The sequence below is a fragment of the Phascolarctos cinereus genome, unplaced genomic scaffold (assembly GCF_003287225.1).
Source record: "Phascolarctos cinereus isolate Bilbo 61053 unplaced genomic scaffold, phaCin_HiC Scaffold_726;HRSCAF=1367, whole genome shotgun sequence".
Lineage (NCBI taxonomy): Eukaryota > Metazoa > Chordata > Mammalia > Diprotodontia > Phascolarctidae > Phascolarctos > Phascolarctos cinereus.
In genome coordinates, this window is record NW_027556098.1 from 101,998,884 (window position 1) to 102,026,878 (window position 27,995).

A 27,995-nucleotide genomic window follows, 5' to 3' on the forward strand; every position below is an offset into this window, starting at 1 on the left:
GGAAGAAAAAAGAAAAGAAAGTTACATGATAACTTTACTATATATTTAAAAGGAAAATCAAGTTGTGCATAATAGATTTGCAGTTTCAAGAACAATCATCTTTTTTTTCTGTATTCTACTTATGGAAATGTTTGTTTTATTTCCTAAATTCAGAATAAAATAAATAAAATTTTTAAAAAAGAAGCAAGGCATACATCAATTAGGAAGAGTTGTTAAAAGAATGAGGAACAAGATTCCAAGCCTTTGTGTTCACAAAATTCCCAGGTTCCAGCTGAAGCCCATAAACCAACCGTCCAAAGTCCATTAGTGTTTAGTGAAGTGTAATTCTGCTGATAGTTCTATTCCTAACTCAATACTTTCTTCTATTTAATAAATTATTGAAGGTCCTATCTGGGGGTTCAGCACATTATTTTATTTTTGAAAAATCTATATTTTATTTTCCCCCAATTACATGTTGAAACAATTTTTTAAAACATTTGGCTTTATTTATTTATTTTAATCTTGTTTAATATTTTATTTTCCCATTTGCACACAAAAACAATTTTAACATTCTTTTTTTCATATTTTGAGTTCCAAATTCTCTTCCTTCCTCCCCTCCTCTGTCACTGAGAAAGCAAGCAATTTAATATAGGTTACACATGTGAAGTCAGGCAAAACACATTTCCATTTTGTAAGTCATTCTGTGAAAGGAAGCACAGACAAAAAAAAACAAGAAAAAGAAAGAAAATAAAGAAAAAGTATTTTTGATCTGCAATCAGGCTCTACCAGTTCTTTCTCTGGAGATGGATACCACCTTTCATCATAAATCCTACAGAATTGTCTTGGATCATTGTATTGCTGAGAATAGCTAAGTTATTCATAGTAGATCATCATACAATATTACGTTTACTCTGTACAATGTTCTCCTGTTTCTATTCACTTCACTTTGCATCAGGTTATGCAAGTTCTTCCATGTTTTTCTGAGATCATCCTGCTCATCATTTCTTATAACACAATAGTATTCCATTACATTCATATACCATAACTTGTTCAGCCATTCCCCAATTGATAGGCATCCCCTTAATTTCCAATTCTTTGCCATTACTAAAAGAGCTGCTACAAATATTTTTCCACAGATAGGTCCTTTTCCTTTTTGTTTTTTGATCTCTTTGGGATACAGACCTAGTAGTGATATTGTTAGATCAAAGGGTATGCATGGTTTTATGGCCCTTTGGGCATAGTTCCAAATTGCTTTCCAGAATGGATGAATAAGTATACAACTTCATCAATAGTGAATTAGTGTTTTAATTTTCTCATCGCCCCTCCAACATTTGTTATTTTCCTTTTCTGTCATGTTTGCCAGTCTGACAGGTGTGAGGTAGTAAATCAGAGTTGTTTTAATTTGCATTTCTCTCATCAATAGTGATTTAGAGTCTTTTTTCATATGATTACAGACAGCTTTGATTACCTTGTCTGAAAACTGCCTGTTCATATCCTTTGACCACTTATCAATTGAGGAATGTCTCTTATTTCTATAAATTTTATTCCGTTTTCTATATTTTTGAGAAATGAAGTCTTAGAGAAACTTACTGTAATTTTTTTCACAGCAGTGATTACCAACTACGTATTTCCCTCCATCCTATTTTCCCATTTATCCTAGTCTCTCACTCTCCTTTTATCCTGTCCATTCTCAAAAGTGTCTTGCTTCTGACTTTTACCTCCTCCAAACTGCTCTCCCTTCCATCAGCTCTCCCCCTTTCCTCACTTCTCTTAGCCCCTTCCCTTCCTAGCTTCCTGTATGGTAAGATAGATTTCCACACCCAATTGAATGTGTGCATTCTTCCCTCTTTGAGTCAGTTCAAACGAGCTCCCCTCCCCACTTCCCCCATTTTCCCTTCCATTGTAAAATCTCTTTCAAGCCTCTTTTATGTCAGATAATTTATCCCATTCTACCTCTCCATTTCACCTTCTCCTAGTACATTCTTCTTTCTCATTCCTTAATTTTACTTTTTAGATAATTATACCATCATATTCAACTCACATCTCTGCTTTCTATCTATATATACTTCTAACTGCCCTAATAATAAGAGTTTTTAGAAGTTATAAATATCATTTTCTCATGTAGGAATGTAAACAGTTTATACCTTATCAAATCCCTTATGATTTCTCTTGCCTTTTTGTGCTTCTTTTGCATCTTGTATTTGAAAATCAAATTTTCTATTCAGCTCTGGTCTTTTCATCAGGAATGCTTGACAGTCTTCTATTTCATCAAATAACCATTTCCCCCCTGAAAGATTATACTCAGTTTTGCTGGGTAGGTGATTTTTGGTTGTAACCCTAGCTCATTTGCTCTCTGGAATATCATATTGTAAACCTTCTTTCCCTTTAATGTAGAAGCTGCTAATAAATCTTGTGTTATCCTGACTGTGGCTGTATGACATTGGAAAAGTTTTTTTTTTTAACTGCTTACAGTATTTTGTCCTTGATCAGGGAAGTCTGGAATGTTGCTATAATATTTCTGGTAGTTTTCATTTTGGGATCTCTTTCAGAAGGTGATTAGTGGATTCTTTCAATTTCTATTTTACCCTCTGGTTCTAGAGTATCAGGGCAGTTTTCCTTGATAATTTGTTGAAAGATGATATCTAGGCTCTTTTTTTTTGATCATGACTTTCAGGTAATCCAATAATTCTTAAATTACCTTTCTTGAATGTATTTTCCAAGTCAGTTGTTTTTCCAATGAAACATTTCACATTGTCTTGTATTTTTTCTTTCTTTTAGTTTTGTTTGTTTCTAGAAGTCTCATAAAGTCATTAGCTTTCATTTGTCCAATTCTAACTTTTAAGGAATTATTTTCTTCAGTGAGCTTTTGTATCTCTTTTCCAATCGGCCAATTCTACTTTTTAAGGAGTTCTTATCAGTGAATTTTTGTATACCTTTTTCCATTTGTTCAATTCTGCTTTTCAAGGCATTCTTCTCTTCAGTGGATTTCTGTGCCTCTCTTACCATTTGGTTTATTCTATTTTTAAGGTGTTCTTTTCAGTATTTTGTGTGTCTCTTTTACCAATCTGTTGACTCTTTTTTCATGATTTTCTTTCATCACTCTCATTTCTCTTCCCAGTTTTTCCTCTACTTCTCTTATTTGATTTTTAAAATTCTTTTTGAGCTCTTCCATGGCCTAAGACCAATTCATATTTTCCTTTGAGGTTTAGGATGCAAGAATTTTGACTTTGTTGTCTTCTTCTGAGTGTGCTTTGATCTTCCTTGTAACCATAGTAACCTTCTATGGTCAGAATTTTTTTCTATTATTTGCTCATTTTCTAGCCTATTTCTTGATTTTTAATTCTATGATAAAGCAGGGCTCTGCTTTCCAAGTGCAGGGGGCACTGTCCCAAGCTTCAGGTTTTTTGTGCAGCTGTTTTCAAAGGTAATTCTGGGCACCTGTGAGTTTGTGGCTTCTCCAAGGTGGTTTGATTTAGGGAGAGGTATATTTACTACTCCCTTGTATGTTACACTGGTTTGTGAGCAACCATAAGCACTCTTTTCTACCCAGGAGCTGTGACCAGGTCCCTGATCCCCTGTGGTTGAAAGCTTTGTTCTGCTAATGCTCCTCCTCTCACTGGGACTAAGACCCAGGACTGTGACCCAGATCCAAGTCGAAGCAATGCAACAGAGTCCTGCCCCTGGGCCCAGCAAAGAAAACTGTAAATCTCCTTCTGACCCATTGTCCAGTTCCCTTACCATCGGTAGGCATAAAGGTCTGGAACCCACTACTGCTGCCACTGACTCAGTTATCCTGAGGCCAGCTCCTGGTTTGCTGGGGCCTTGGTCTGCACTGACATGGCCTGCACTGGACTACGCTCCTCTCGCACCCTGGTGCAGCAGACCTTTCCTACCAACCTTCTAAATTGTCTTGGGCTGGAAAACTGTTTCACTCCATCTTTTTGTGGGTTCTGCCACTATAGAATTTGTTTAGAGTCATTATTTAAAGGTATTTGGAGGGGTTTTGGTGGAGAAGTCAGGTAAATTCCTGCCTTTACTCTGCCATCTTGGCTCCAAACATTTGTTTTTGTTTTTTAAAGTTTGAGTTCTAAATTGTATCCCTTCTTCTCCCCCCTCCTCTTTCCCCTTCCTGAAATGGCAAGCAATCTGATATGTTATACATGTGCAATCGTGTAAAACATTTCCATATTTGTCAAAACTCAAAGAAAAAGAACAAAAGAAAGTGAAAAATAGCATGCTTCAGTCTATGTTCAAGCAATATCAATTCTTTCTCTGGAGGTGGACAGTAAGCTTCATCATTAGTCCTTTGGGATTCTCTTTGATTATTGTATTGCTGAGAATAGCTAAGTTATTAATAACTGATCATCATACAATATTGCTGTTACTGTGTACAATGTTCTCCTATTTCTGCTCACTTCACTTTGCATCAGTTCATGTGAGTCTTTACAGGTTTTTCTGAAACCATCCTGCTTGTCATTTCTTATAGCAAAATACTATTCCATCACAATCATATGCCACAGTTTGTTTAGCCATTCCTCAATTGATGGGCATCCCCTCAATTTCCACTTCTTAGCCACCACAAAAAGAGCTTCCATAAACATTTTTGTACAAATAGGTACTGTTCCTTTTTTTTTCTTTTTGATATCTTTAGGACATAGACCTACCAGTCAGCGCATTATTTTAAATGAATTACATTTTGCAACAAAAACATAAATATAAGCAGGACTATTGGTGTGCTAGTAAATGATTAATAACTGCCTCTCTGACAAAAACATAAGTATGACACACTTTTAAGTTTAATTGACATTAATAACATTTTCTCCATCACTTACTTAAGTCTAAAAACAGACAAAACAATAAATCAGCCATAATTTTTAGCATTTTCTGATTTCTGAGGTGTAAATGCTCACACTGAAAATTTTAACAATTGCTCTGCTGACCAGTTAGACTTGGCCCTAGCACACCTTCTACCTTCCTGAATGACCCAATTTGTTAAAAAAAAAAAGCCTTCAGGCTATATATCATCCCTAAATTGGTCAGTCAGCTCAATGACAGTTTGGTGTAACAACAGGACTGAGAATCTTTCTACTTCTTCCTTAAGCTCTGGTTAGTGGACTTAATCATCTGATGCATTGGATTTTATCTCTATCATTGCTCTAGCTTTCAACTCCTACCCTCAGAGCAGCCTATGTGAGCAAATATCACAAGATACTTCCATTCTCATCCCAAGCTGACCTAAGATGCTGCTATTAATAGAACAAGCATAATTCCAAAACACCTTAAGGGCAGAAGATTTTACCTTAAGTTACCATAAAAGAAGATTAATCAGGTAGGCAGGAGCTATACAAGCATTTTCATTAGTGTTTTTAAAAAACTTTCCTGTACATGATTTTCTTTTGGTTCTTGGATATCATCACACTTCAGACATTCTCTAGATGGGGTGTAGAAAGTGCTGGGCCAGGAGTCAGGAGAACAGAGTTATAGTTCCAGCTCCACTAGTGTGTGAGCTTAAGCAAGTCATGTTAATTCCCTGGGCCTCAGTTTCTTCATCTGTAAAAGGAAAGGTTATACATGGACAATGTAGGAATTTGTTTTGCTTGACTATATCTATTTGCTAAAGGGTATTGTTTTTCTTTTTCTTTTAAATGGGAGGGTTTGAGAAGGAGGGAAAATAAATGCTTAACTGAAACATAAATTGGAAAGATAATTACTGGGTAGATCTCTAAGGATCCTTCCAGCTTTAAAATTACGGGTTAGGAATTACTGATGAGGAAGGAAGGAAATGAGAAAGGGAGAGAAGAGGGAGGAATTCATCAAATGGATTAAATCTTTGAGAATCTTACTAAAGTTCTTTCCTGTTTCCACATCCACAAAATGGCAAAACAGGCAAAAAAATTGGCAGATTGACCACGGAACTAACCAATCACCCTAGAATCCTTCCCCACCTCCCACCTCTCTCTTTCTTGTACAGGGAGGCCCCTCCCTCAAGTGAGGAAGGTTGGGTAAGAAGGTTAGGGGTTCGGAAGGACCTCTACTATCTGTAGAGATGGATCCCCAAGTTATTGCCTGGGAATGTCATCTTTCAGGTAAGGCTTCCTTGGGATTTCATGGCTTCAAACAAAAGTGTGTGGTGTAGTGGAAAGAGCACCAAGCCTCGGGAGCTTTTTAGGGCCAGCCATTCCATCATAGATATAGAGCCAGAAGGACTCTAAAGGACATCTCATCTGACCTTTCTCATCTTATACATGAAGAATCTGAGGCACAGGAAGATTTAAGAGACTTGTCCAGACACAGCTAATAAGTGTCTGAGGCGGGATACGAACCCAAACTTTTCTGATTCCAGGTTCATAGCATATTACACCATGCTGCCTCCCTGAGTTTGTTACCTCATCTGTAAAATGGGCCCCACAATATCAGCCCTAATGTGGAGTTGTTGCAAACATCAAATAGGAGAAAGTTTGTGAAAGCACTTTGTAACCACGAAGCATTCTACCAATTCGATGAATTGATTGTTACTGTTATTATAGTTATTGTTATGGGTAGTTGCCTTACTTTCTGTTTTTAGAGATTCCTATATATTCAGGTTCCTTCAATTCATCAGGTTGAAGTGGGATGGGTAATGGCATGATAAGTTCGTATTCCTCGTCCTGGAAGCTGTGGGAAGGCTGGGGGCTAGAAGGGACCCTCAGGACGGCATATTCAGTCTCATTCCTGGGAGCCGGCGGTTTGGTCCTCTTATGCTTGGGGCCAACATTCTCATAGTCATCCTCCGTGGAGTTTATGGAAGGCATTCGTTGGGGCATGTGCGTGATGAGGGCATAGAGTGGCTCCTTTTCGTGGTCTTCATGGCTTTCCTGCCAATTGGTTAAAAAAAAAAGGCCACATTTGCCTCAGGTGCTCTCTCACCTCCAGCTTCTGTGCAACCCCCCTCTGGCGATGCCTTCTCCTCTTCTCCCCCTAAACTACACCTCCTCCTCCCCTGCTGAGCTCTCCGGCCTGCCCCGTCCTAGTGGTGCCCAGTTTATTAGGGTGCTCTGCTCTCAGCTAGCTGTTATAGAGGAAAGCTTTATCCATAAATATTTCAATGAAGATTTGTGACAGATAACAGCTGAGGATGTTCTCCTTCCAAGCTCTGCATTTCTCAAATTTGAGAGGACAGCATTTCATGCAAAAGGGTGGATTTCTAATTCTCTCAAACTCACTGGTAGGTGGAATGGAGAGGGGTTTCCTTTTATGCCCTTCAGATGATGCCACATGGGGGGGCCAACCCTATATATATATATATATATATATATATATATATATATATATATATATATATATATAATATATATATACATATCCATCCCCTGGTGTGTCCCTGAGGTGCACAAGCCTGTGGGGTCTGCATTCCTAAGTCTGTTTCAGAAAAGCAAAATGAATTTCTCCTTACCTGGTAGTAAGAAGGTGAAACTTCTTCACCTAGGAGAAGAAAAGTAAAGCAGTCACTATATAGGTCAGGCCTCTAGGGGTACAGGATTGAGGGGGGAACAGGCATGGAGCTACAGATGAGGAAAAGAATGAGCAGAGGCCTCTTCTATGGGGACCCACCCCTATTTCTTTGCAGGCGTGAGCTGCTGAACAGAGCTGGAGGAAGTCACGATGGACATGACAGGGTCCATTACAAATCCATGTTATTTAACTTCACCATGGCAAAGCAATTCTTTTACTTCCTAATTGATTCTTATTCCCACTCCCCGTAGAAGCTGTTCCAACCTTCTCTATTCAAAGCTCCCACACTTCCTTCTCCCTCTCCCCACTTTTTCAGTCGATGACCTCTTCTATTACTTTACTGAGAAAACAGAGGACATTCACTGTGACTTCCTCTTCTCCCCTCCTCTTTATCTCAAAACCCCATTGACATAATCTCTCCTTCTTCCTTTAGTCTCTGATAATGAGGTAGTCCATCCTTCTCAACAAAGCCAAAGCCTCTCCACATATTTTTTTTTCCCCTTTGGCTTTTTGAGGCAGTCAGAGTTAAGTGACTTGCCCAGAGTCACACAGCTAGTAAGTGTCAAGTGTCTGAGGCCAGATTTGAAGTCAGGTCCTCCTGACTCCAAGGCCAGAGCTCTATCCACTGCACCACCTAGCTGCCCTGTCTCCATGTATTCTTGATCCCATCCCCTCCCATCTTCTCTAACAGATTTCCCTTTCCCTCATCTTCCCACCCTCCCAGCCATCTCCAATCTTGTCCTATCTACTGGTTCTTCCCTTCTGCCCACAAACACGTGCAAACCTCTTCATCCTTAAGAAACCTTCACTAGTCCTTTCCATGCCCTCAAGTTGTATTTTTCTCCCTTTTCAGACAAACTTCAAGAACAGGCTGTCTACAATCATTGCCCCCATTCCCTCTCTTCTCACTCCTCAACCCTTTGCAGTCTGGTTTCCTCACTCAACTTGAATTTCAATTTCTTTAACTGGCAAATCTAATGGCCTTTCCTCAGTTCTCCTTCTTCTTGACCCATCTGTAACATTTAGCATTGTTGGCTTTTCTCTCTTCATCTGGATCTTTTTTCCCCCTGCTCTTTTGTGACATAGCCCTCTCTTGGCTCTCCTTCTATCTGTCTGCCCACTCCTCAGTCCTTTGATGACTCTTAATCCATACCCCATTCCTTCACTGAAGGCATAATCTAAGACTCTGTCCTAGGTCCATTCTCATTTCTCTATAATCTTTCACTTGTTTGGCTTCCTCAGTTCCCATGATTTGAATTATTATCTCTTTGCAAACTCATGTTTCTCCCAAGTTCCAGTTTCAAATCACCAAATAACTATTGGACATTTCAAGTTGAATATCCCATAAACACCTCAAACTTAAACTGTCCTAGGCAGCTAGGTGTCACAATAGATGGAGTACTGGACCTGGTGTCAGGAAGACCTGAGTTCAAAATCAGGCATCAGAAATTTACTAGCTGTGTGGCTCTGGCCAAGTCCCTTGAACTTTGTTTGCCTCAGTTTCCTCACTGTAAAATGGAATAATAATAACAACCACAATTACTTAACAGGGTTGTTATAAAGATCAGTTGAGATAAAGTGCTATGTAAATGCCAGTTAATATGATGCTAATGATGATGTCCAAAATAGAGTCAAGTCTAATTGTCTTCTGATCTTCCTTATTTTTATTAATGGTACAACCATCCTTCCAAGTCTCCAAGTCTGTAATTTCTGCATTATCCGTGATTCCTCATCCTCTATCCAATCAATTGCCAGATCTTATTGTTTCTACCTCCACAACATATTCTGCATTGAGTCCTTCTCTTTTCTTGTATAGCCACCACCTTATTTCAGGTCCTGATCATTTCTTTCCTGGACTATTGCAATGACCTCCTATTTGGTCTCTCTGTGTCCACTCCAATCCATCCTGCATATGATTTTGAAAGTGCAGATAGAAATGTGGATTTTGGCTTCTTACAAGACAGAAGCAAATCATTTCTACTATAGATCCTGCTTTAGAGCAGGGATAGGTCAAGATCAGACTTCTGAGTGAATCAGAGAGTCCTTGGGCCTGGGTCCAAGAAGTTACATCCACATTTCAGAACCTGAACTGCCATCTGCTGCTTGGTAGATCAAATTGATAGAAAAGCTAATTAGAGCTGATTAGAGGGGAAAGTTTGCTTTTCCATCTGAATGGAGGGAAAACATTCTTCCTTTACCTTTCTTGGCACTACCCCCACTTCATGAGAAGTGGAAACCAATTAACCAAAGAAGCAGACCTAGACTTAGGAGAACTGCTTTTGGCTGAAAGAGTCAGTCACCAAACCTTACTAAGAGATGATCATGGAAAAGCTCTTCAGTCTCAAGCAAGGAAGGAAGAAAAGAATGAAGGAAGGAAGAAAGGAAAGAAGGAAGGAAAGAAGGAAGAAAGAAGAAGGAAGGAAGAAAGGAAAGAAGGAAGGAAAGAAGGAAAGAAAAAGTATCATGAATGAAGCTAAATGATATACTATTCAGGAATTTATAGAATTATACATAGATATATATCTATATTATATAGTGTTTATAGGATTCTGATACTACTGTAGCAGAAAGAAATTTTTTTTTCATCAAATGATAGGGTTAAAGATGTAGTTTGGCATTGTGGCTAGAGTTTGACACCAAACCATACCAGTGACATCAATTGTTAGATATGGTTACTTAAAAGCCATTTGTGGTGTGGTTTCTAATACTCGGCATAGCACATGTAGTGATGAAGATACAAATGATCTATTTGGGGAATTACTTCAAACCCCTTATGCCAGTGGTAGAAATTGGGGGAGGGGAAGGACATATGAAGGGCAATGAAGAACTTTCTAACCTGCCCAATTTGAAAAATTATTTTCATCTTATATCAGTGATCGAGTAATAACATAATCAGATAAGGGATAAATAAATCCAATAAAGAACCAAATAAAGCCCCCCCCTTTTTTTATGGATTACACATAAAGGCAAGGTAAGGATACCATGATTTTGAATTAGTAGACAGCCTTTACAATGCCACAAGATGCCAGACTAGCAGATGGTCTTCAGAGTAGCCAAACACTACTACTTACTCCCTTGAATAACTGAAGTATCTCCATGGACTAGTGGGAAAATGCCATATACTCTTTAAAGCAATCTTTCGTTGATATGAATTTAATTAAATGGCACCAAACTAAAATCAAAAAAACATTAATTCTTTGTCATGTGTAGAATACTGTGCTACCAGGATATATAAAATAAAGATGGAATTTTAAGGAGTACAATAGACTTAAGTTACAAGACAGAATAGCTACTGAGTATCACTCTCAAAAGGCAGGAGTAGAATTCCAAAGAACTAAAATTAGCAGAAACCCCTAAAAGAAGTCTACTTTTAGAAAAACTAAAAAAATTAACAGACAAAAGCTTTTTGACACAATGATGGATTAAAAGAGACAAAAATGCTGGAACAAAAATATCATAGAAAAACCACAGAAATATCAGAACTAAAATATTAGAATTTTCTAAAGATACAGTAGAGTAGATAATAAATACCTTGATGTAAAAAAAAAAGAAGAAATGAAATTAGCCAAAAAAATCATAAGATGTAATAAAGAACTGGGTATTCATAAGAAATTCTAGGGAGAATCAATAAATATTCCATCAATAAATACTTATTAAGAATCTATGATGTACCAGCCACTGTGCTAAGAATTAAAAATTATAATGAAATAGTAGTTAAGAAACACCTTGGAAGAAATATAAATAGAACAATAGACTTAGTGAAAATCAGAAGTATTTTCCTAGAGTACATAATATCAGAAACAGAAGAAGAAGAAGAAAAGAAACATGTCCGACAAATTACCCAAAATAATCATGTTGTTTCAATAAATAATTGAATGACACAGACAAACTTGAACAGGAAAAGAAGGAGGAAAGGAAAGAGCAGAGCAAAGAGGGTGAAATGGGTAAAGAGTATATGTTGTGTGTGTGTTATGGCTGGGATGAGATTAGTACTAATGAAATAAGAAAAATTGTATGTCTTCTGATAAACTAAATAATTTTACAAAATGTGGTGAGCCAATAGAATATATTGCAGTTGGGGTGAGATGGGTAATTTTTAGTTACAAGAGAAAAAAAAGAAAGATTTTATTATTGTCCAGAGTAAAATAAAGAACTTATGAATAACCACAAAAAAAATCTAGAATAAAAAGGAAAGAAAGAGATAAGGAAGGAATCATTGCTACAAATCCAAATACTTTAATGGATCTGTGATCTTGTCTGTGCAATGTAGATCACAAACCAGACATGTCTGCCTATCCTGTCTAATTCAACCTGGTACCCAGAACCTAGAAGGACTAGGAATAACTGCACCCCAAGACCACCAGTTCCATTTCTGTCCTGGCTCAGATAGTATTATCCCAAGATGCAACCTCTGTGGAAATGTGACCTATCTGATGCCTCTCTGCTGGTGCTTTAGTTCCTATCTCCACAGCAGAGGCATCTATGAAGACTTGGAAAAGGAAGTTTTACATAGTAATATAGCCCTTGGCACCATAAAATGATTCAACATCAGGAGAAGATATGGTCTTATCAATGGAAATGATGTTTAACAAAAATGTGTTAACATAAATTTGGCTTCTGTACCCTAAGAACAATAGAGCCTTTCCATCTAATTTAAAGAAGAAACCTCCTATCTGTGTTGCTTTCCCTATTAGAATGTGCGCTCCTTGGGAGCACAAAGAACTGTCTTGCTTATCTCTATCTCCAGCCCTTAGCCCAGTGCATTGCATATAATATGTGTTCATTCATTCATCATTCATTCGTTCATTCTAGGCATGGTGTACAGGCAGGACAATTTCGTGGATACAAGACGTGGAGCACTGTATATAAGGAATGTAAAGAAGTCCAGTTTAGTTGGACTATGGAATGTAGGAAAGAGAAGAATGTATAATAAGTTTTGAAATATAAGTTAGAGAAAATTGTGAAGCATTTGAAAAACCAAACAGATGAAATACTTTTTGGACATGACCAACTTGGTAATTTATTTTGCTTGGCTATGCATATTTGTTATGAGATTCTTTTTGTCCAATGGGGAGAGGAAGAGAAAAAATATTTTTGTTAACTGAAAAAAAATTAAAATGAAGAACCCTCTCCCTAAATGCTGTAGAGAACAGAAGAAGAAGAAGAAGAAGAAGAGGAGGAGAAGGAGGAGGAAGAAAATGGATTTATATTTTACTGTAGAGACAATAGGGGGCCAGTAGAATTTATTGAGTAAAAGAGTGACACAGTTGTTGTTGTTTGTCCTTCATTTTCAAAGAGCACCAATGACATCATGGGATGTGTCTTGACTCATTCGTGAATTGGATTTAAATGAAGCAGAATTGACTTAGTGACATAGTTAGATCTGAGCTTAAGAAAAATCACTTTGGCATCCATGTGAAGAATTAATTTGATTAAGGTAGGAAGGCCAGTTAAGAGACCAGTTCCTCTTAGTTGGTCAAGAGTTGATGAGGGCTTGAGCTAATCAGGTATGTATGTGAAGAGAAGGAAGAACTCTGATGTAAGAGATTCTTCAGAATGAAAATGACAGAATTTGGCAATTGATTGCATATGTGATGTGAGAAAGAAGGAGTTGTTGAGGTTAACACTGAGGTTTTGAACTTAGAAGTCCAGAAGAACTGTGCTGTCTTCAAGACAGAGAGTTTAGGGATGGTGAGGTATGGTTGGGAGGAAGGATAATGAGTTCTATTTGATACTTTGATTTTTAGATGCCTGTAGTATACCCAATTAAAAATGTCCAATAGGCAATTGGCAATGCAGGCCTGAAGAACAACTTGAGTTATACACATATATTCACATATTATATACATAAATATATTCACACATTAAATATGTATTTTTTACTATATACGAATTCATATTCATGTTATTCACATATGCATAAATATAAATACAAGCATAAATATATACCAACTGAATCTGTAAGAAAAAACTTCATTTAGTAGAATTATAGGCAGCATAGTGTAATAACAGTATTGATTTAGTTGATATTAATATAGTTGTGATGAGGAAACTGAGACTCAGGTTAAATGACACATTCAATGTCACATAGTTAATAGATCATATAGTGGAAAGAATACTGGTTCTAAAGTAAAAAGACTTGGGTTTGAATTTTAGCCACGCTAGCCATACCAGGGTTACAAGAGGAAGACAAGATGGATTAGCCACATGGTGAGGATGAGGGATGATGGTAGATGGACAGCCAGAGTATTCCACAAGTACCTTTATGATGTCAGGAAAAAGTGAGGAGCATGTGTGGTGGATCAAAGTGATGAATTTATGGTATAACATTTTCCAGTATGGCTTCCAGCATCATCATTCATCTGAACTGGCTCTTTCCAAAGTGATCAGTGACCTCTTAACTGACAAATCTAATGATCTTTTTTTAAAGTCCTCATTCTTCTTGACCTCTTTGTTGTATTTCACAATGTTGGTCACCTTTTCTTCCTAGATTCTCTCTCCTTTCTGGGATTTTGTGAAACTGTTCTCTCTTAGTTTTCCTCCTACTTATCCAACCACACCTCAGACAACTTTGCTGAGTCATCAATATTATGTCCCCTTAATTGTAGATGTATGCCAAGACTCCTTACTGAGAACTCTTTTTTTCTCTATACATGTTCTTTCTCTATGCTTTTATCAACTCTCATGATTTTAATTGTCATCTCCATGCAGATGACTCAAAGATCAATTATACTCCTTTTTCTCCATCGTTGCCCTCAAATGCATCTTTTTTTTTTTTTAATTTGAAGATCTATTCCACCTTCTCCTTAGCACCTAAAATAGGTTCCTTCAAACTCCTTCTACATGCAGATACACACCAGGACGGTTCAGCTGGCTTAGAAATTTAAAATCAAAATCTCCTCACTGGAATGGACTCAGAGGTCATTTAGTCCATTACTTACCTACAGAGCTCTTTTATGAGAAGAAAAGGTTATATATATTTATATACATAGATAGATATAGATATATATATAGATATATATATAGATATATATATAGATATATCTATATATATATCTATATCTATCTATCTATCTATCTATCTATCTATCTATATATATCGCAAGGAGATAGATAGATAGATAGATAGATAGATAGATATAGATATATATATAGATATATATATCTATATATATATCTATATATATATATAGATAGATAGATAGATAGATAGATAGATATAGATATAGATATATATCTATATATATATCTATATCTATATCTATCTATCTATCTATCTATCTATATATATAGATATATATATAGATATATATATATCTATATATATATCTATATCTATCTATCTATATATATCGCAAGGAGATAGATAGATAGATAGATAGATAGATAGATAGATCCCTGACAAGTGCTCATCCAATATCTATTTGGTGATCTCTAGTGATAGCTATATTTCTACCTGAGGCAACCTATTTCATTTTTGGATAGCACTAATTATTAAGAAGTTTTTCTTTGTATTTATTCAAAGGTCAGTATCTCTGTAGTTTTGACCATCATCATCATCATCCCCCATAATACTTTTCCAGGATAAATATTCCCAGGTCCTTTAATTTCTCCTCTGATGGTCTGTTATCCCCTCACCATCCTAGTTACCTTCTTTTGAAAACACTCTAATTTATCAAAATACTTTACAAAATATGATGCCTAAATTTTTTTATCACAATGCTTCAGATGTGTGATCAGGGATGAGTGCTGAGTACTTTCTTAGCCCTAGAAAATATTCTATAAACGTAGCCTAAGTTCAGATGAGCAATTTAGGATTGTTAACTCATATTTAGCTCAAATTTCTCTAAAACTACAGATCTTTTGCATTTGAGTGCTTGTCTGGACATATCATGTACTAATTTAGTCAATTTTGTGATCCATGTGTAGGATTTTACATTTGTCCTTTATCAATTTAATCTTTTTAAAATTAATTTATTTTGAATTATCAACAATCACTTCCATGAGCTTTTGAGTTTTAAATTTTTCTCCCTCTCTCTTTCCATCTCCCTCCACAAGATGGAGCACAATCTGATATAGGCTATACATATACATTCCTATTAAACACATTTTTACATTAGTGATGTTGTAAGTAAGAATTAGAACCAATAGGAAGAACCACCAAAAAGGCTAATTTAATCTTTATAAAAGAAATGTATCAATATTACAAAAAAGGAATTAAGAACTTACTTTCCTCATGGAACTCTTTCTTCCTTCTCTTTATTACTTGCCTAAAAAGAAAAGAAACAATTATTTATTTTATTTGTCTAAATATATATTTGTATTATTTGTACGAAAAGAAAGAAAAACTCAACATTTGCTACATCTGAAAAGGTTCTTATAATGATAGTAAGAGATCGGATCCAATCTGTTTAATATATCCAAAGCTCTAGCTGCATTAATGAGTCCATGGCCCTCAAACAGAGCAAAAGTCAAGTCATGGAATGGATTTCACATTGGAGGCAAGATGGTAGAGAGGACAAAGAACACTACTTGAAATCAAGATGAACTGGCTTTGCATGCTACCTTATTATCCATGGGACTCTGTGTGTGTGTGTGTGTGTGTGTGTGTGTGTGTGTGTGTGTGAGCTTACCTCTTGGAGCTTCTGTTTCTCTATCTGTGAAATGAGGATAGCTGTATTGCTTACGTTACAAGATTTCATCAATTGAAATAACGTGTTTCACAAACTTTTAAGGCATTGAAACATGGATAGGGCCTGGACTTGGATTCCACTAGAACAGTGAACTGCCAGATGAAGAAACTTTCTTCCAAAACATGTCAGCACTTTTTCTTTGACTTAGAGTCTTAGAAAGTTTGTTAGAATGCTGAGAAGTTAAGAGACTTGACTAGGATCACACAGCCAGGTTGTGTTAAAGATAGGACTTAAACCCAGATATTCCTGGCTACAAGGCTGGCTCTCTACTCCTTATATTCTGCTGCCTCTTTAAAGCATTAGGTAAACATTAATTATCATCATCATCATCATCATCATCATCATCATCATCATCATCATCACCATTATTCTGATAATCTACAAACTTTTCCTATAGAAGTCAAATTCCTTAGGGAAGGGGCCATTTCCTTTTTGTCTTTGTTTTGCCAGCTTCTAGCAGAGCTCAACTAGTCAGGTTACTACATACACTATTCAATTTCTTTCCTAAATTGAAAGTTTTGTTATCCTCTAGGGCCAGGATTTTTGGTGGACAAAGTGGCTAGCCATTTCTATGTGGGCTGAGGGGCCAAAAAAGCTTGTCAACCATCTAAAAATATCTTCCTCAATTCATTCAGCTTGGGGTTGCAAAACTCTCCTTCCTGGCCTAAAATTTCCACTGATAAAATAATAATAATAATAATAATTTATATTGTGCCTAGTATGGCACACTAAAGCTAAGTGCTTTACAAATATCTCATTTTACCTTCACAAGCACTTTGAGAGATAGGTGCTTTTATTATTTACTTATATTTATATAATTATATTGTTATGTTATTAGCGTCACCATTATGGTTTAACAGACATAAAGCAGAATCCCCAAACTCACCCTCGCATAATGATACTTAAGATAACCTTTTCCTTACAGAGAAGGGAAAAAAAAATGTGAAAGATGCAAAATTTGCCCTTGAGTTCTCCAGCATCTCTCTTCGTATGTATTGTGGTTTAGAAGAAAGGACATGCCAGGGAGTCAGGTGATCTGGAATCACCCTCCTACCTCTTTCACTTATTCTTCAAGATTAAATACTTGTTCCATAGACTCTGTGGGACCCGGGCCATCTGCAGTGAAACATACCAGAAGTGCATTTTGTTCTTTAATATTAAACTTGTCTTATGCTCCTTCATAATTCCTTCACTGCTCCCAGCTTCTTATAGAACTCTTCAACACTATCAGAAGCAGGAGGGCCTTATTTGTCCTTCAGTTGGGTTCTGGAGCCACACAAACTTGTCTCCTTTTGTCCTACAAATTCTTGTTCAGCCATTTCAGTCATGTGTGACTCTTCATGACGCCATTTGGGATTTTCTTGGCAAAGATACCAAAGTGGTTTGTCATTTCCTTCTCTAGCTCATTTGACAGATAAGGAAACTGAGGTAAACGAGGTTAAGTGACTTGCCCAGAGTCACATTGCTAGTAAGTGTCTGAGGCTAGATTTGAACTCAGGAAGATGAATCTCCCTGACTGCAGGCCCAGTGCTGTATCCATTGTGCCGCCTAGCTGCCCCCTACAAATTCTACTAGTCTTTTACCACAACAAGGGTGAAGGATGCTTAGGAGAGCCATGTCTTCATTACTCTTGAACTTCACTTTTGGATGTCCTTACTCCATGTACTTTCTCTATCGTGTCCCAGTGGGCATTTTCTCCCCACCCCTTACTTTTCTTCTCTGTTGTCTTTCACATTAGAATGTAAGGTTCTTGAAGGCAGAAACTTTCTTCTTGCCTGTATTTGCATTTCCAGTGCCTGGCACATAGGAAGAGCTTAATAAATGCTTGTTGAATTGATGACAAGAGAAAAGTCACTTGACCTCCCTGGGATCTGCTTTCTTCATTTTTAAAATGAATAAATTAGACTAATTTCTTCAGAGGTCCCTTCCAGCTCTGCATCTATGATTCTAAGGTCCTCTATGGTGGCTCTTCCACATCTCCTCTTCAAGAATTTCTTTTGTCCTCATTTAAGAACCTACACATTATGTACCATTTATACCTCAGAGTGAATTTAAGCAAATGAGCTAGTATTCCAACTATATTTGTATTTCAAGCTTGCTTTGTCCATTTACAGAATAAAAGGGTTTATTTTAATCAGGAATTTCAGGTATCTGGTATATGAAAAATATGTTTTTTTATGTGTGTGTTTGGGGAGAGTTCTTTCTAGGTCTCTGAAATCATTCCAGATAAGCAGAGTAGATGGCTGTACATACATAAGAATGTCCTCTTTTGTTAGACTGTATTAACCAACCTAGAAGGGGATGTTCAAATCCACGGTGGCCCTGGGATATTGAAGGGTCTTTACTACTTTGAGATTACTGGCTCTTATTGGACAGAGCTAGGGGCTTTAGTCCCAACCTGGGGTCTGAATCACACATGGATTTAGAGGCAGAACCAGGGGCCATGGAAGTGATCTAATTCAACTCTCTAATTTTACAAATGAGAAAATTGAGACCCGTTTTTTTTTTCCAGTAGTAAGTGGGAAAGTTTGTAGACATATAACTATATAACTACCTGCTACATAGAGGATTTGCATGAGCATTACTCACCAAACAGTAGTTACCTTGATACCGCATTCGCCCCCCAGGGGCTAGAGTCAGTTAAGTGAGCCCAGGGGAAGAAGTTGACTTTTCTTTCATTGTTACTCAGTTGTCTCAATCATGTCTGACTTTTTGTGACCCCATTTTGGGGGTTTTCTTGGCAAAGATACTGGAGTGGTTTGCCATTTCTTTCTCCAGCTCATTTTATTAATGAGGAACCGAGGCAAACAAGGTTAAGTCACTCACCCAGGGTGACACAGCTAGTAAGTGTCTGAATCAGGATTTGAACTCAAGTCTTCTTGATTACAAGCCCAGCACTATATCCACCAGTGGTCCCATATAATAACAGCTAACATTTATAAGTTGGTTTAATGTTTGCAAAGCACTTTACATATATTACCCCATTCAATTCTTACTGCAACCCTGTAAAGCATTTGAATAATTGTCATACGGAAGAGGAATTAGTCTCCCTTCACTTGGCCCCAGAGGAAGAATTAAGGAGCAAAAAGTAGATGGTATGTAGAAGCAGGTTAGGTTCCATGTAAGGAAGCCCTCTGAACAATTACAGTTGTCTAAACAGTGGCGTAGACTTCCTCAGAAAGTGTTGGCGACTCTGTAGGTCTTTTTAAAAGCCTCAATGACCTCTAAGTATGTAAAGAAAATCCTTTTTCAGGTATTGGTTGGATTAGATGGTCCCTAGGTCCCTAGCAACTCTGAAATGCTGATTCTGTGACAGGTTCTATCTTCCTGGGGAGTCTGTAAACTGTTAGGCTAACCCTCACCATGCATACATTTGTGCTTGCTAAATGTCTGTGGATGTTTGATTCATTGCCCTTTCTTCCTTCACCTCCTTTTTTAAAAAAAAGCAACCAGCAAAAGCTGCTCCATAGACTCTATCGTCAGCAAAGACTGTATTGTCTTCGGAGGTTGTCCCATTCTCCTCTGGCATTTCAGATGCAGGCCACTATGAAAGGGGTGGATGGAAAGAGTTTGGTCCAATTCAGAGTAACTGACATCAGAGGCCCCTTCCCACAAACCTCAAAATAGTATCAGTGAAGCAGGAGGGAAAGGAAGTGGCCACCTCAAAAAACAGAAACCAAGAGCTACAGATGAAATGATTGACGACGAGATTGGGTACAAAGATATGTGAAATGAGTGTGCAAAATAGCAACAGATTTAAAGTGTCTTGGTCTAATTGTGTGTGTTTCTGTTCAACTTGGTCCTGGCAGGAGAAGAGCACTCAAAGCACATGAGATCTCTCTTGCTTTCTCCCTTGTCTTTAGCTGGTCACTGTTTGAAGGTGACTTCTGAGTCCAAAGGGGACAATCAATTATCAATAACCTTTTCTTAAACACTTACTATATGATAAAAATGGTATATTGGGGAATGAAAAGACAAAACAAAGCAATTAGGGGAGAAAACACATAAGTAGATACAAAATGTAGAGAGAAAATATGAGATAATTTGGGGAAAAGAGAAGAAAGGAATAAGCATTTATTAAGCACTTACTATATGCTAGTCACTGTGTTAAGCGCTTTATAAATATTATCTCATTTGATCCTTACAACAAACTATCATTTTGTGATATAATAAACAAATACATAATATTTGTTACATATATAGCCAATTATCTCTATTTTACAATTGAGGAAACTGAGATCAACAGTAGCTAAGTGACTTGCCCAGGGTCACACAGCTAGTAAGTGTCTGAGGTTAGATTTGAACTCAGATCTTCCTGACTGTAGGCCCATCTAGGTACTAGCCTACTGGTTGGGGGTGAGGCATCAGAAAGGGCTTCATGTAAAAAGTGGCGCTTGAGCTCAGCTTCAAAGGAATTGGGGAGAGGAGGGGAACAGGTAGGTGGCACAGTGGGTAGAGCACCGGCCCTGGAGTCAGGAGGACCTGAGTTCAAATCTGGTCTCTTGACACTTACAGCTGTGTGACCGTGGGCAAGTCACTTAACCCTAATTGCCCCCCCCAAAAAAAAAGAAATCCAGGGATTCTAAGAGCTGCAGAGGAAGGAGGGCATTCTAGGCACGGGGCACAGGCTGTGCAGAGGCAAGAACACAGAAGATGCAATGTCTCGTTCCAGGAATACCAAGAGGGCCAACTTGTCTAGCCAGGAGAGTTCCTAAAGAGGAGGAAGGTGTGATGAATCAGGAAAGGGTAAGCCGAAGTTAGATTGGGAAAGGATTTAAATGCCAAATGAAGGCTTTAGTATTCCATCCTGTAGGCAATAGGGAGCTGGTGAGTGGCTAGGCCTGTGCTTTAGGTATTAGTTTCACAATTATGTAAAGGAAGGACTGGAGAGAGGAAAGACTTGAGGTAGGGAGTCCACGCCTCCTCCATAGGGATTCTTTGAATTAATGGGCCCCAAGACTTTGGCTCTATAACATGACATTCAATTTGGTAACAAATACTGCTCAGTTTGTTTCTCACCTGAACTTTTTCTGTTCTAGGGTTCCAGTTCTTGGCTTCCTGTGTTCCTCTTGAGTGTCCTTTGGCCAGCTACAATAAAACACACCAGGTTCAGCGCTCCTTCCCACCTCTTTACACTCTCCCACACTAATTTTTATTTTTGAGGCAGCTAGGGTTAACGGTGACTTACCCAGGGTCACACAACTAATAAATGTCTGAGGCTGGATTTGAACTTGGGTCCTCCTGACTTCAGGTCTGGTATTCTATCCACTGCACCACCTAGCTGTCCCAATCTCCTAGTCTTTTATTGATGCCCTCAGCAGCAGCAAACCTGTCCTCTACGTCCTCCAGTTGGGCTCTGGGGTCGTCCCAACTTGACTCTGGTTTTTGTCCCACAAGCCCTACTAAAATCTTTCAATGTAACAAATTACAAGCCATTTAACCTCTTTGGGCCTTAGTTTTCTCACCTGTGAAATGCAGACATGGGACAAGATGTCCTCTGAGGTCCCTCCCAACTCTAGGTTTGCCATGAGATTATTTCATGTGATCAATCTTCACAGCCTTGTTCGGCAGATGCTATTATTATTTCTATTTTACAGATAAGGAAACTGAGATACACACAGATTAAATGACTTAGAACCTAGGTCTCTCTGATGTGAAGTCCAGAAGTTTATCCATTAAACCTTGCAAAGTGCCTTCCTCTCTATTCCAAAGACCAAAACCTTAATAAATCCCACCCTGTTTGCTTCAGTGCAGGACTGCAGAATGGATTGCAGTCCAATGAGACTCTCTGACTTTGTTCCAAGTGTAACTCAGGCTAAGACAGAGCACTCTTTATCTCCTATCTTGTGGGCAGGGGTGGCTTCCTTTGATTGGCTGCCTGAATCTTTAAAAATGGAAAGACTGAGCCATTAACTCTTTTTTCCACCATCTTTTTGAGTTTGCTCTTTTCCAGTGATTCATATTGGATGCTGTGAGCTGAAGCCCGGGGAGGAAAAGGAAAATCCTTCCCCCTCCCTTTTATACCTGCGGCTCTGAAAAATGGTCCTAGAGATGTTAGTTTCTATTCTTTGCTATTTGTCCTCAGTTTCAGGGATGGGTGGTAATCCAGTTGGATAGGGAGCTTGAGGCATGCCAACCTTAGGGCCAGACTGCAGGCAGGTGGTACAGCCGGACAGATCCCCATAGAAGCCCTGAAAAGCCAGGCCTCCGGGGACTTGAAACTGGGACTGTGCTCTCTGGGCACCAAAGTAAGCTATCCCCTCCCCAGAGACTGAGGTGGTGCCAGCAGGGAGGTAAATGTGTATATTTGTGACTATACTTTTTGCAGTAAATGTTCTCCTTGCAAAAGCTCCACAGTGTTACATGCAGGGCCTTGTCTGGGATAAAGTTGGACCCTTCACTTTTGCAGGGACCCCTGGGGAGATTCTCTGGTAGCGATGAAGCAGGGTCAATGTTAGCCCACAGGACTCAAGTAACCAGGGAAGGAGCTTTCTCCGCCCTTCTTCTAGTGTGATCTTTGAAGAAAAACAATACGAAACAAAACAAAACAAAAAAACTCCTCAGGTGGGATTTACATTTGGAGCTCTTGAACCAGAACAAAACAGAAGAAGAAACAAACAACCCCCCAAACCAAAATATCCAATTTCTTTCCTATTTATGAATCACAAATCAAATGCATCTCTAGAGAGAAAACCCTTCTTCTGAGAAAGTATAGTAAAGCAAAGTGTTCTTAAGCTGGAATCAGAGGCAACCTGGGTTCAAATCCTGCCTCTTTTATTTACTGTCTGTGTACCCTTGGACAAATCACCCAATGTTTATGGGCCATGGTTTCCCCATTTGTAAAAGGAGGGAGTTGAAGAAGATAACATCTAAGCTTCCTCTTAGGTCTATGTCTAGGAGTACCCCCAGTTAAGGAGTACTAAGGTACCTTTCTGAGGTGGTCAATTCATATCAATTCATATCAATTCATATTCTGTAATAGTGATCAAATTACAAATATTTTGTGTGTATCACCACCATTATTATCTGTAGGTATTCACTGAAGAATGTGTGCATGTTTATGTGTATGTGTATATGTGTGTGTGTGAGAGAAAGAAAGAGATTGTGGCTGTGTCATTTTTTTAGTTGCGTCCGACTCTTCATGACCCCAAGATACTGGAGTATTTTGCCATTTCCTTCTCCAGCCTATTTTACAGATGAGAAGACTGAGGCAAACAGGGTTAATTGACTTGCTCAGGGTCACACAGCTAGTGTCTGAGGCCAGATTTGAACTCAGGAAGATGAATCTTCCTAACTCCAGGCCCAGCTCTCTTGTCCACTGCACCACCTAGCAGCCCAAGCAACCTTAATTGTCCTAAGCCTTGCCCAGGTTCTTCCTGACTCTAGGTCCCTCACTCTATCCGTTGTGCCACTCAGCTGACCATGAGATATGGATTACAAGAATATTAAGCAGTTCTGATTTGAGGCCAATCAGGAATCAGCAGCCGAAGAAGCTTAATAAAGGATAAGAGATACTAACGAGAGAAGTTGATGAGAAAAGTTGAAGCATCAGAAGGTTGAAAAGACAGAGCTCAGAAGTTATTGAAGCTGAGAGGTTGTTGGAAGCAGAGCCCAGCTAACTAGAGGGTCTGCTGTTTATATGAGGAGCTGATCTGTTTGGAAGAAAGCTCCTCTGTCTGAAAGAGCTGATGTATGGAAAGGAGAATCTTCTGCTGTGGACGAAGAGCTAGCTTCCATGCTGTCATGTGACAGCTACAGCATGAGGACAAACCCCCTCAAAGGCATGCTTCTTTTGCCTTTTATTGCCCTGGAGAGGGGAAAGCCTTCAAAACTAATGGAAAACAAAACCCAAACAGCTTTACAGATTCCAGTATCAAAGATGAATGCTTTTCACAGAAAGAGTGTCACACTAGCTAAAGGGACAAGCACCTGGGAAGCTCTGCAGATGCCAGGCTTAAAGCTGCAACTAGCTGAAAGAGCTTTTCACTGTTTCAGTAGCCTGAGAATAATAACGGAGCAGAGAGGATCAGAAGAGAAGTAGGTGACATGCAGCTAGACAGCTCCTTAAAGAGACCACAGGCTTGAAGTCCAGAGGTAAGAGTTGTCTAAAACACATCGGTTTTCCTACTCATGTTCCTCACTGCCAGGTTTTTCTAAGTGAGTACCAACTCTACCTCTCCTCATCAAATTAAAAGCAAAACAAAATAATAACAAAAACCCTTGTCCACTGGTGGGATTATATGGCCCAGGTTTGTAGGAGGACTCATGTTTTGATTTACTTCTGTTACTTCTGTTGAGTATTATTCTTGCTTTTGTTTTTTTGTTTAGCAAATGTTTTATGCTTGAATTAATGATGTCATCGTGACTGATTTGTATAAGTGGAAAGTATATTAATGGGAGCTCAGTAGTTAGCATTGATGAGCGTAGATGTGTTTTCCCCCACCCCAGGGTTACCCCTATGGTTTTAAGAGCAACTTGTAGCATTGTAGCAGCTATGGCTGGCCCCCTTTCTGGGAAAATTCCCAGACTTGCCAACATGAATACAAGTTGAGATGAATTAGGGTTAGTGCCATATTACATACCCAAGCCCTCTTTATAACTGATAAACTTTGTATTTATGTTGCACGTTTTATGTTTAACTTATGTGTGTACTTCCTTTATCCCTCAAAGACAATATAAACTCCTTGAAGACAAGAACTATGCCATCTTTATCTTTTTGTCCCCAGCCTAGACCAGTGCCTGGCTTATAATCAGATTTTAATGAATGTTGAATTGTATCAAGTCACCTTCCCATTTAGGGAAGAATGGTAATAATAGCTTGCATTTATGTAGTGCTTTACAATTTACAAATTGTTTTCCATTTATCATCTCATTTGATTCTTCAAAAAGCTGTGAAGCAAGCAATACAGGTCTTATCCTCATTTTACAGATAAGGAAGGGGAGACCCAGAGAAGTGGAGACACACATAGCCTGGTTCACACAGCGATTAAGTAGCAGAGCTGGAAACCAAACCCAGTTCAGGAAGAAAGTTTCCTTGGCTACCCACCTCTGCTTGAAGGGGCAGTGTCTAGCTAGAAGAAAATAAAGATGCAAAATTCTGCCTCATGGGACCTACCTTTTTTCAAAAATAATACTGAGATAAAGGCAACACATGGAATTCTGGGAAGGACAGAAAACCCCTTGAGGATGGTAAAAGTCTTATTTAAAAAACACATTTCCTATGTTTAAACTGGGTTTCTGTGTATTATATTTTCCTTCTTTTTCTTTTTTTTTAATTGGGCAGAATGTTGCAGAGAGAACAGCTGATTCTTTGCCTAAAGCGCTATACTGGAAAAGCTGTGAATTTCAAGAGAAAATGATCACTTCTTTGCTTTGTCCTGCAATAATGTGGCTTTCCAGGGATCTCCCAGCCCTGACTTTTTAATTAGTCCCATTCTTCCTTCTCTGATCTATGTCTCCCAACTATCTTTCATCATTTCGCTGCTGACACTTAGACCTCAGAGGAACTAGAGACAGATGTTCTCCCACAGGGTCCCCAGTTGTTTTGGTCAATAATTTCAAGCTCCTCCCCAGCCACTTCCTTTTGCCAACTTAAAAAACAAAAACAAAACTTTGGAGAAAGAACTCTTGTGAGTTCACCTCCTCTTCCAGAAACCTATACTGGTGATATCTAATTAAATTTGGAACCGTAACAGTTCCTCCAGCAGCTCTACTGTTCCTAAGCACACAGCTCTCATTCAGTGCCCTGGACTGTACCCCGAACTACTCCTCACCCTTCTTTTCTCAACTCCCAAACACCAAAAGGGGGTGTCTGGGTAGAAACATCACTCATTCTGTTCACCCTCAGAGAGAGAAGCTAAACTTGAAGTTCTCTGGCAGTGGCAGAGATTAAGTTTTAGTAACTTAAGACTTCCCAAAGTACTAAAGCTTTTGCAGTGCATACATACACACACATACGTATGTGCATGCGTGTGTGTGTGTGTGTGTGTGTGTGTGTGTGTGTGTGTGTGTGTGATCTCCAAATAGAATGAAAGCAACTTTAGAAAAAGACTTCTTTTATTTTTGTTTTTGTATCCCCCGATCCTTAGTATGGCACAAGACGTGCTGTAGGCATTCTATGTCTTGCCTCTGATACAAATCTGTGTGATGCTCCACCCCACTCCACCTTCCCAATGCCTTCTGCTCTTGCCCCCCAGTTGCACTAAACTTCTCGGTCTCCTAAGCAACTAATTTTCTGAGACCAAGGGATCCTCACCTTTTTTATACTATAGAACCCTATGGCAGTCTGTTGAAACTTCTAACCCCCTTCTCAGAATTACATTTTTAAACACGTAAAACAAAAGACATAGGATTATGAAGGAGACAAGATGTTAGCGAAAATAAAGATGAATTTTTTTCCCATCCAAGTTCAGAGACCCCTTAAAGTCTATTCATGGCCCATCTGTGAACCCATGCTCTAAGATGATAAATTTCAAGTGAGTTGCTGACCTGCCTATGTGGATGGAGGTTCTACATAGGGATTTTTTTATTCTAGTGAAATCACTTGTGAAAGAAAAAGAAAAATTGGCACATTCTGTTTTCATATACGTCAGAATGTTTCATAGTCATGGGTTTATTCTTTTCAAGCATCCAAATGACGTACAGCAATTCCTAAGCATCAACAAAGAAAACTGAGAGACAAAAAGGCTTAAGTGAGTTTGTCCCACAGAAAATGAGTACCTTCTGGAGTGTGTGTGTAGGGGTGGGTGGGGGGGGAGGCAGGGGAGGGAATAAGCATTTATGTAGAGCCTACTACGTGCCAGACACTGTCCTAAGTGCTTTAAAAGTATTATCTCATTTGATTTTCACAACAACCTTGTGAAGTAGGTGCTATTATTATCCCCATTTTATAGTTGAAGAAATTGAGGCAAAAAGTGACTTGCCCAGGGTCACACAGCTAATAAGTAGCTGACACTGGACTTGAACTCAGGAAGATGAGTCTTCTCGACTCCAGTGCTCTATCCTCTAAGCCACATAGCTGCTGCAATGGATACAGTGAGACTTGGATCGTAGGGAATAGGTCTAGAGCTGGAAGAGACCTCAGGGGTCAGCTGGTCCAGTCCTATCATTTTACAAAAGAGGAGCCTGCGGCTGTCCAAGGAGGTTATGTGACATTCCCAAGGTCATACAAACATCAGATTCAGGGTTCAAACACAGGTAATCTCATCTCAGACACTTACTAGCTCTGTGATGTAGGCTAAGCCACCTGGTCTTCAGGGACCCCATGTTTCTTTTCTGTAAAATGAAGAAACTGGATTCGATGGTCTATAAGGTGTCTTCCATCTCTCAATCTTTTGTTCTTCAGCCACACATGGAACCGTATTGGGAGCCCAAGTCTGTCTTAGGCTATGTGGCTTCCTTCTGCTACCCACATCCCCAACTCATACCATCCCAGATGGAAAGTTGTAAAGCCTTTCTATCTGCAAAGTTTCTTCCTGTACGGCAGCTGCCTTGTTGCTCCCTGCCCAGTTCCCCCACGGGACAGACCCTGAGCCTGCCTGGACTCACCTGAATCTTCTTCTTCGGAGACAGTTCCCCATCCTTTCGCTGGGATTCTTAAGCCCAGCTCCTTGTTTCACTTCTTTCTTCATCTGCCCTGTACCAGACCTCAGGACAGAGGAAAACCTAACGTGAAGAGGGCAGTATCATTATTGAACTGCTAGTCTAGGGCACTAGAGGAAAAACGGCTTTCTAGAAAGGGGAGGAGGATGATAAAGAGGAAACAGAGGGAGGAGAAGAAAGGAATTCATGTGCAACTTCGTGGGTGCCTGGGTCTACATGTGACTTCCGGAA

General features: G+C 38.8%; 1 protein-coding gene across 2 annotated transcripts; it reads right to left on the reverse strand.

Annotated features, from left to right (window-relative positions):
- Positions 1 to 16: 16 nt before the first annotated feature.
- Positions 17 to 27,981, reverse strand: GCSAM (germinal center associated signaling and motility). Of its 2 annotated transcripts, XM_021007195.2 has the most exons (6): positions 27,711 to 27,980; positions 21,183 to 21,251; positions 15,700 to 15,740; positions 7,412 to 7,440; positions 6,532 to 6,833; positions 17 to 5,529 (listed from the first exon to the last, which is right to left on the reverse strand). In XM_021007195.2, the coding sequence occupies exons 1-6, from the start codon at positions 27,791 to 27,793 to the stop codon at positions 5,526 to 5,528; spliced, it is 528 nt and encodes a 175-aa protein (XP_020862854.1). In that variant the 5' UTR covers positions 27,794 to 27,980; the 3' UTR covers positions 17 to 5,525. The 2 variants fall into 2 exon arrangements, with proteins under 2 accessions (XP_020862854.1, XP_020862855.1); XM_021007196.2 differs by lacking the exon at positions 21,183 to 21,251 and having other exon boundaries at positions 17 to 6,833; positions 27,711 to 27,981.
- Between the last annotated feature and the right edge of the window lie 14 nt (positions 27,982 to 27,995).

Excerpts from the sequence above, each read along its gene's own strand:
- GCSAM (XM_021007195.2), bottom strand. The coding sequence starts at position 27,793 with ATGAAGAAAGAAGTGAAACAAGGAGCTGGGCTTAAGAATCCCAGCGAA. Across the intron at positions 21,252-27,710 it reads CTCCGAAGAAGAAGATTCAG|CTGGCCAAAGGACACTCAAG; the intron begins GTGAGTCCAGGC and ends GTTTTATTGTAG. Across the intron at positions 15,741-21,182 it reads CTAGAACAGAAAAAGTTCAG|GCAAGTAATAAAGAGAAGGA; the intron begins GTGAGAAACAAA and ends TTTTCTTTTTAG.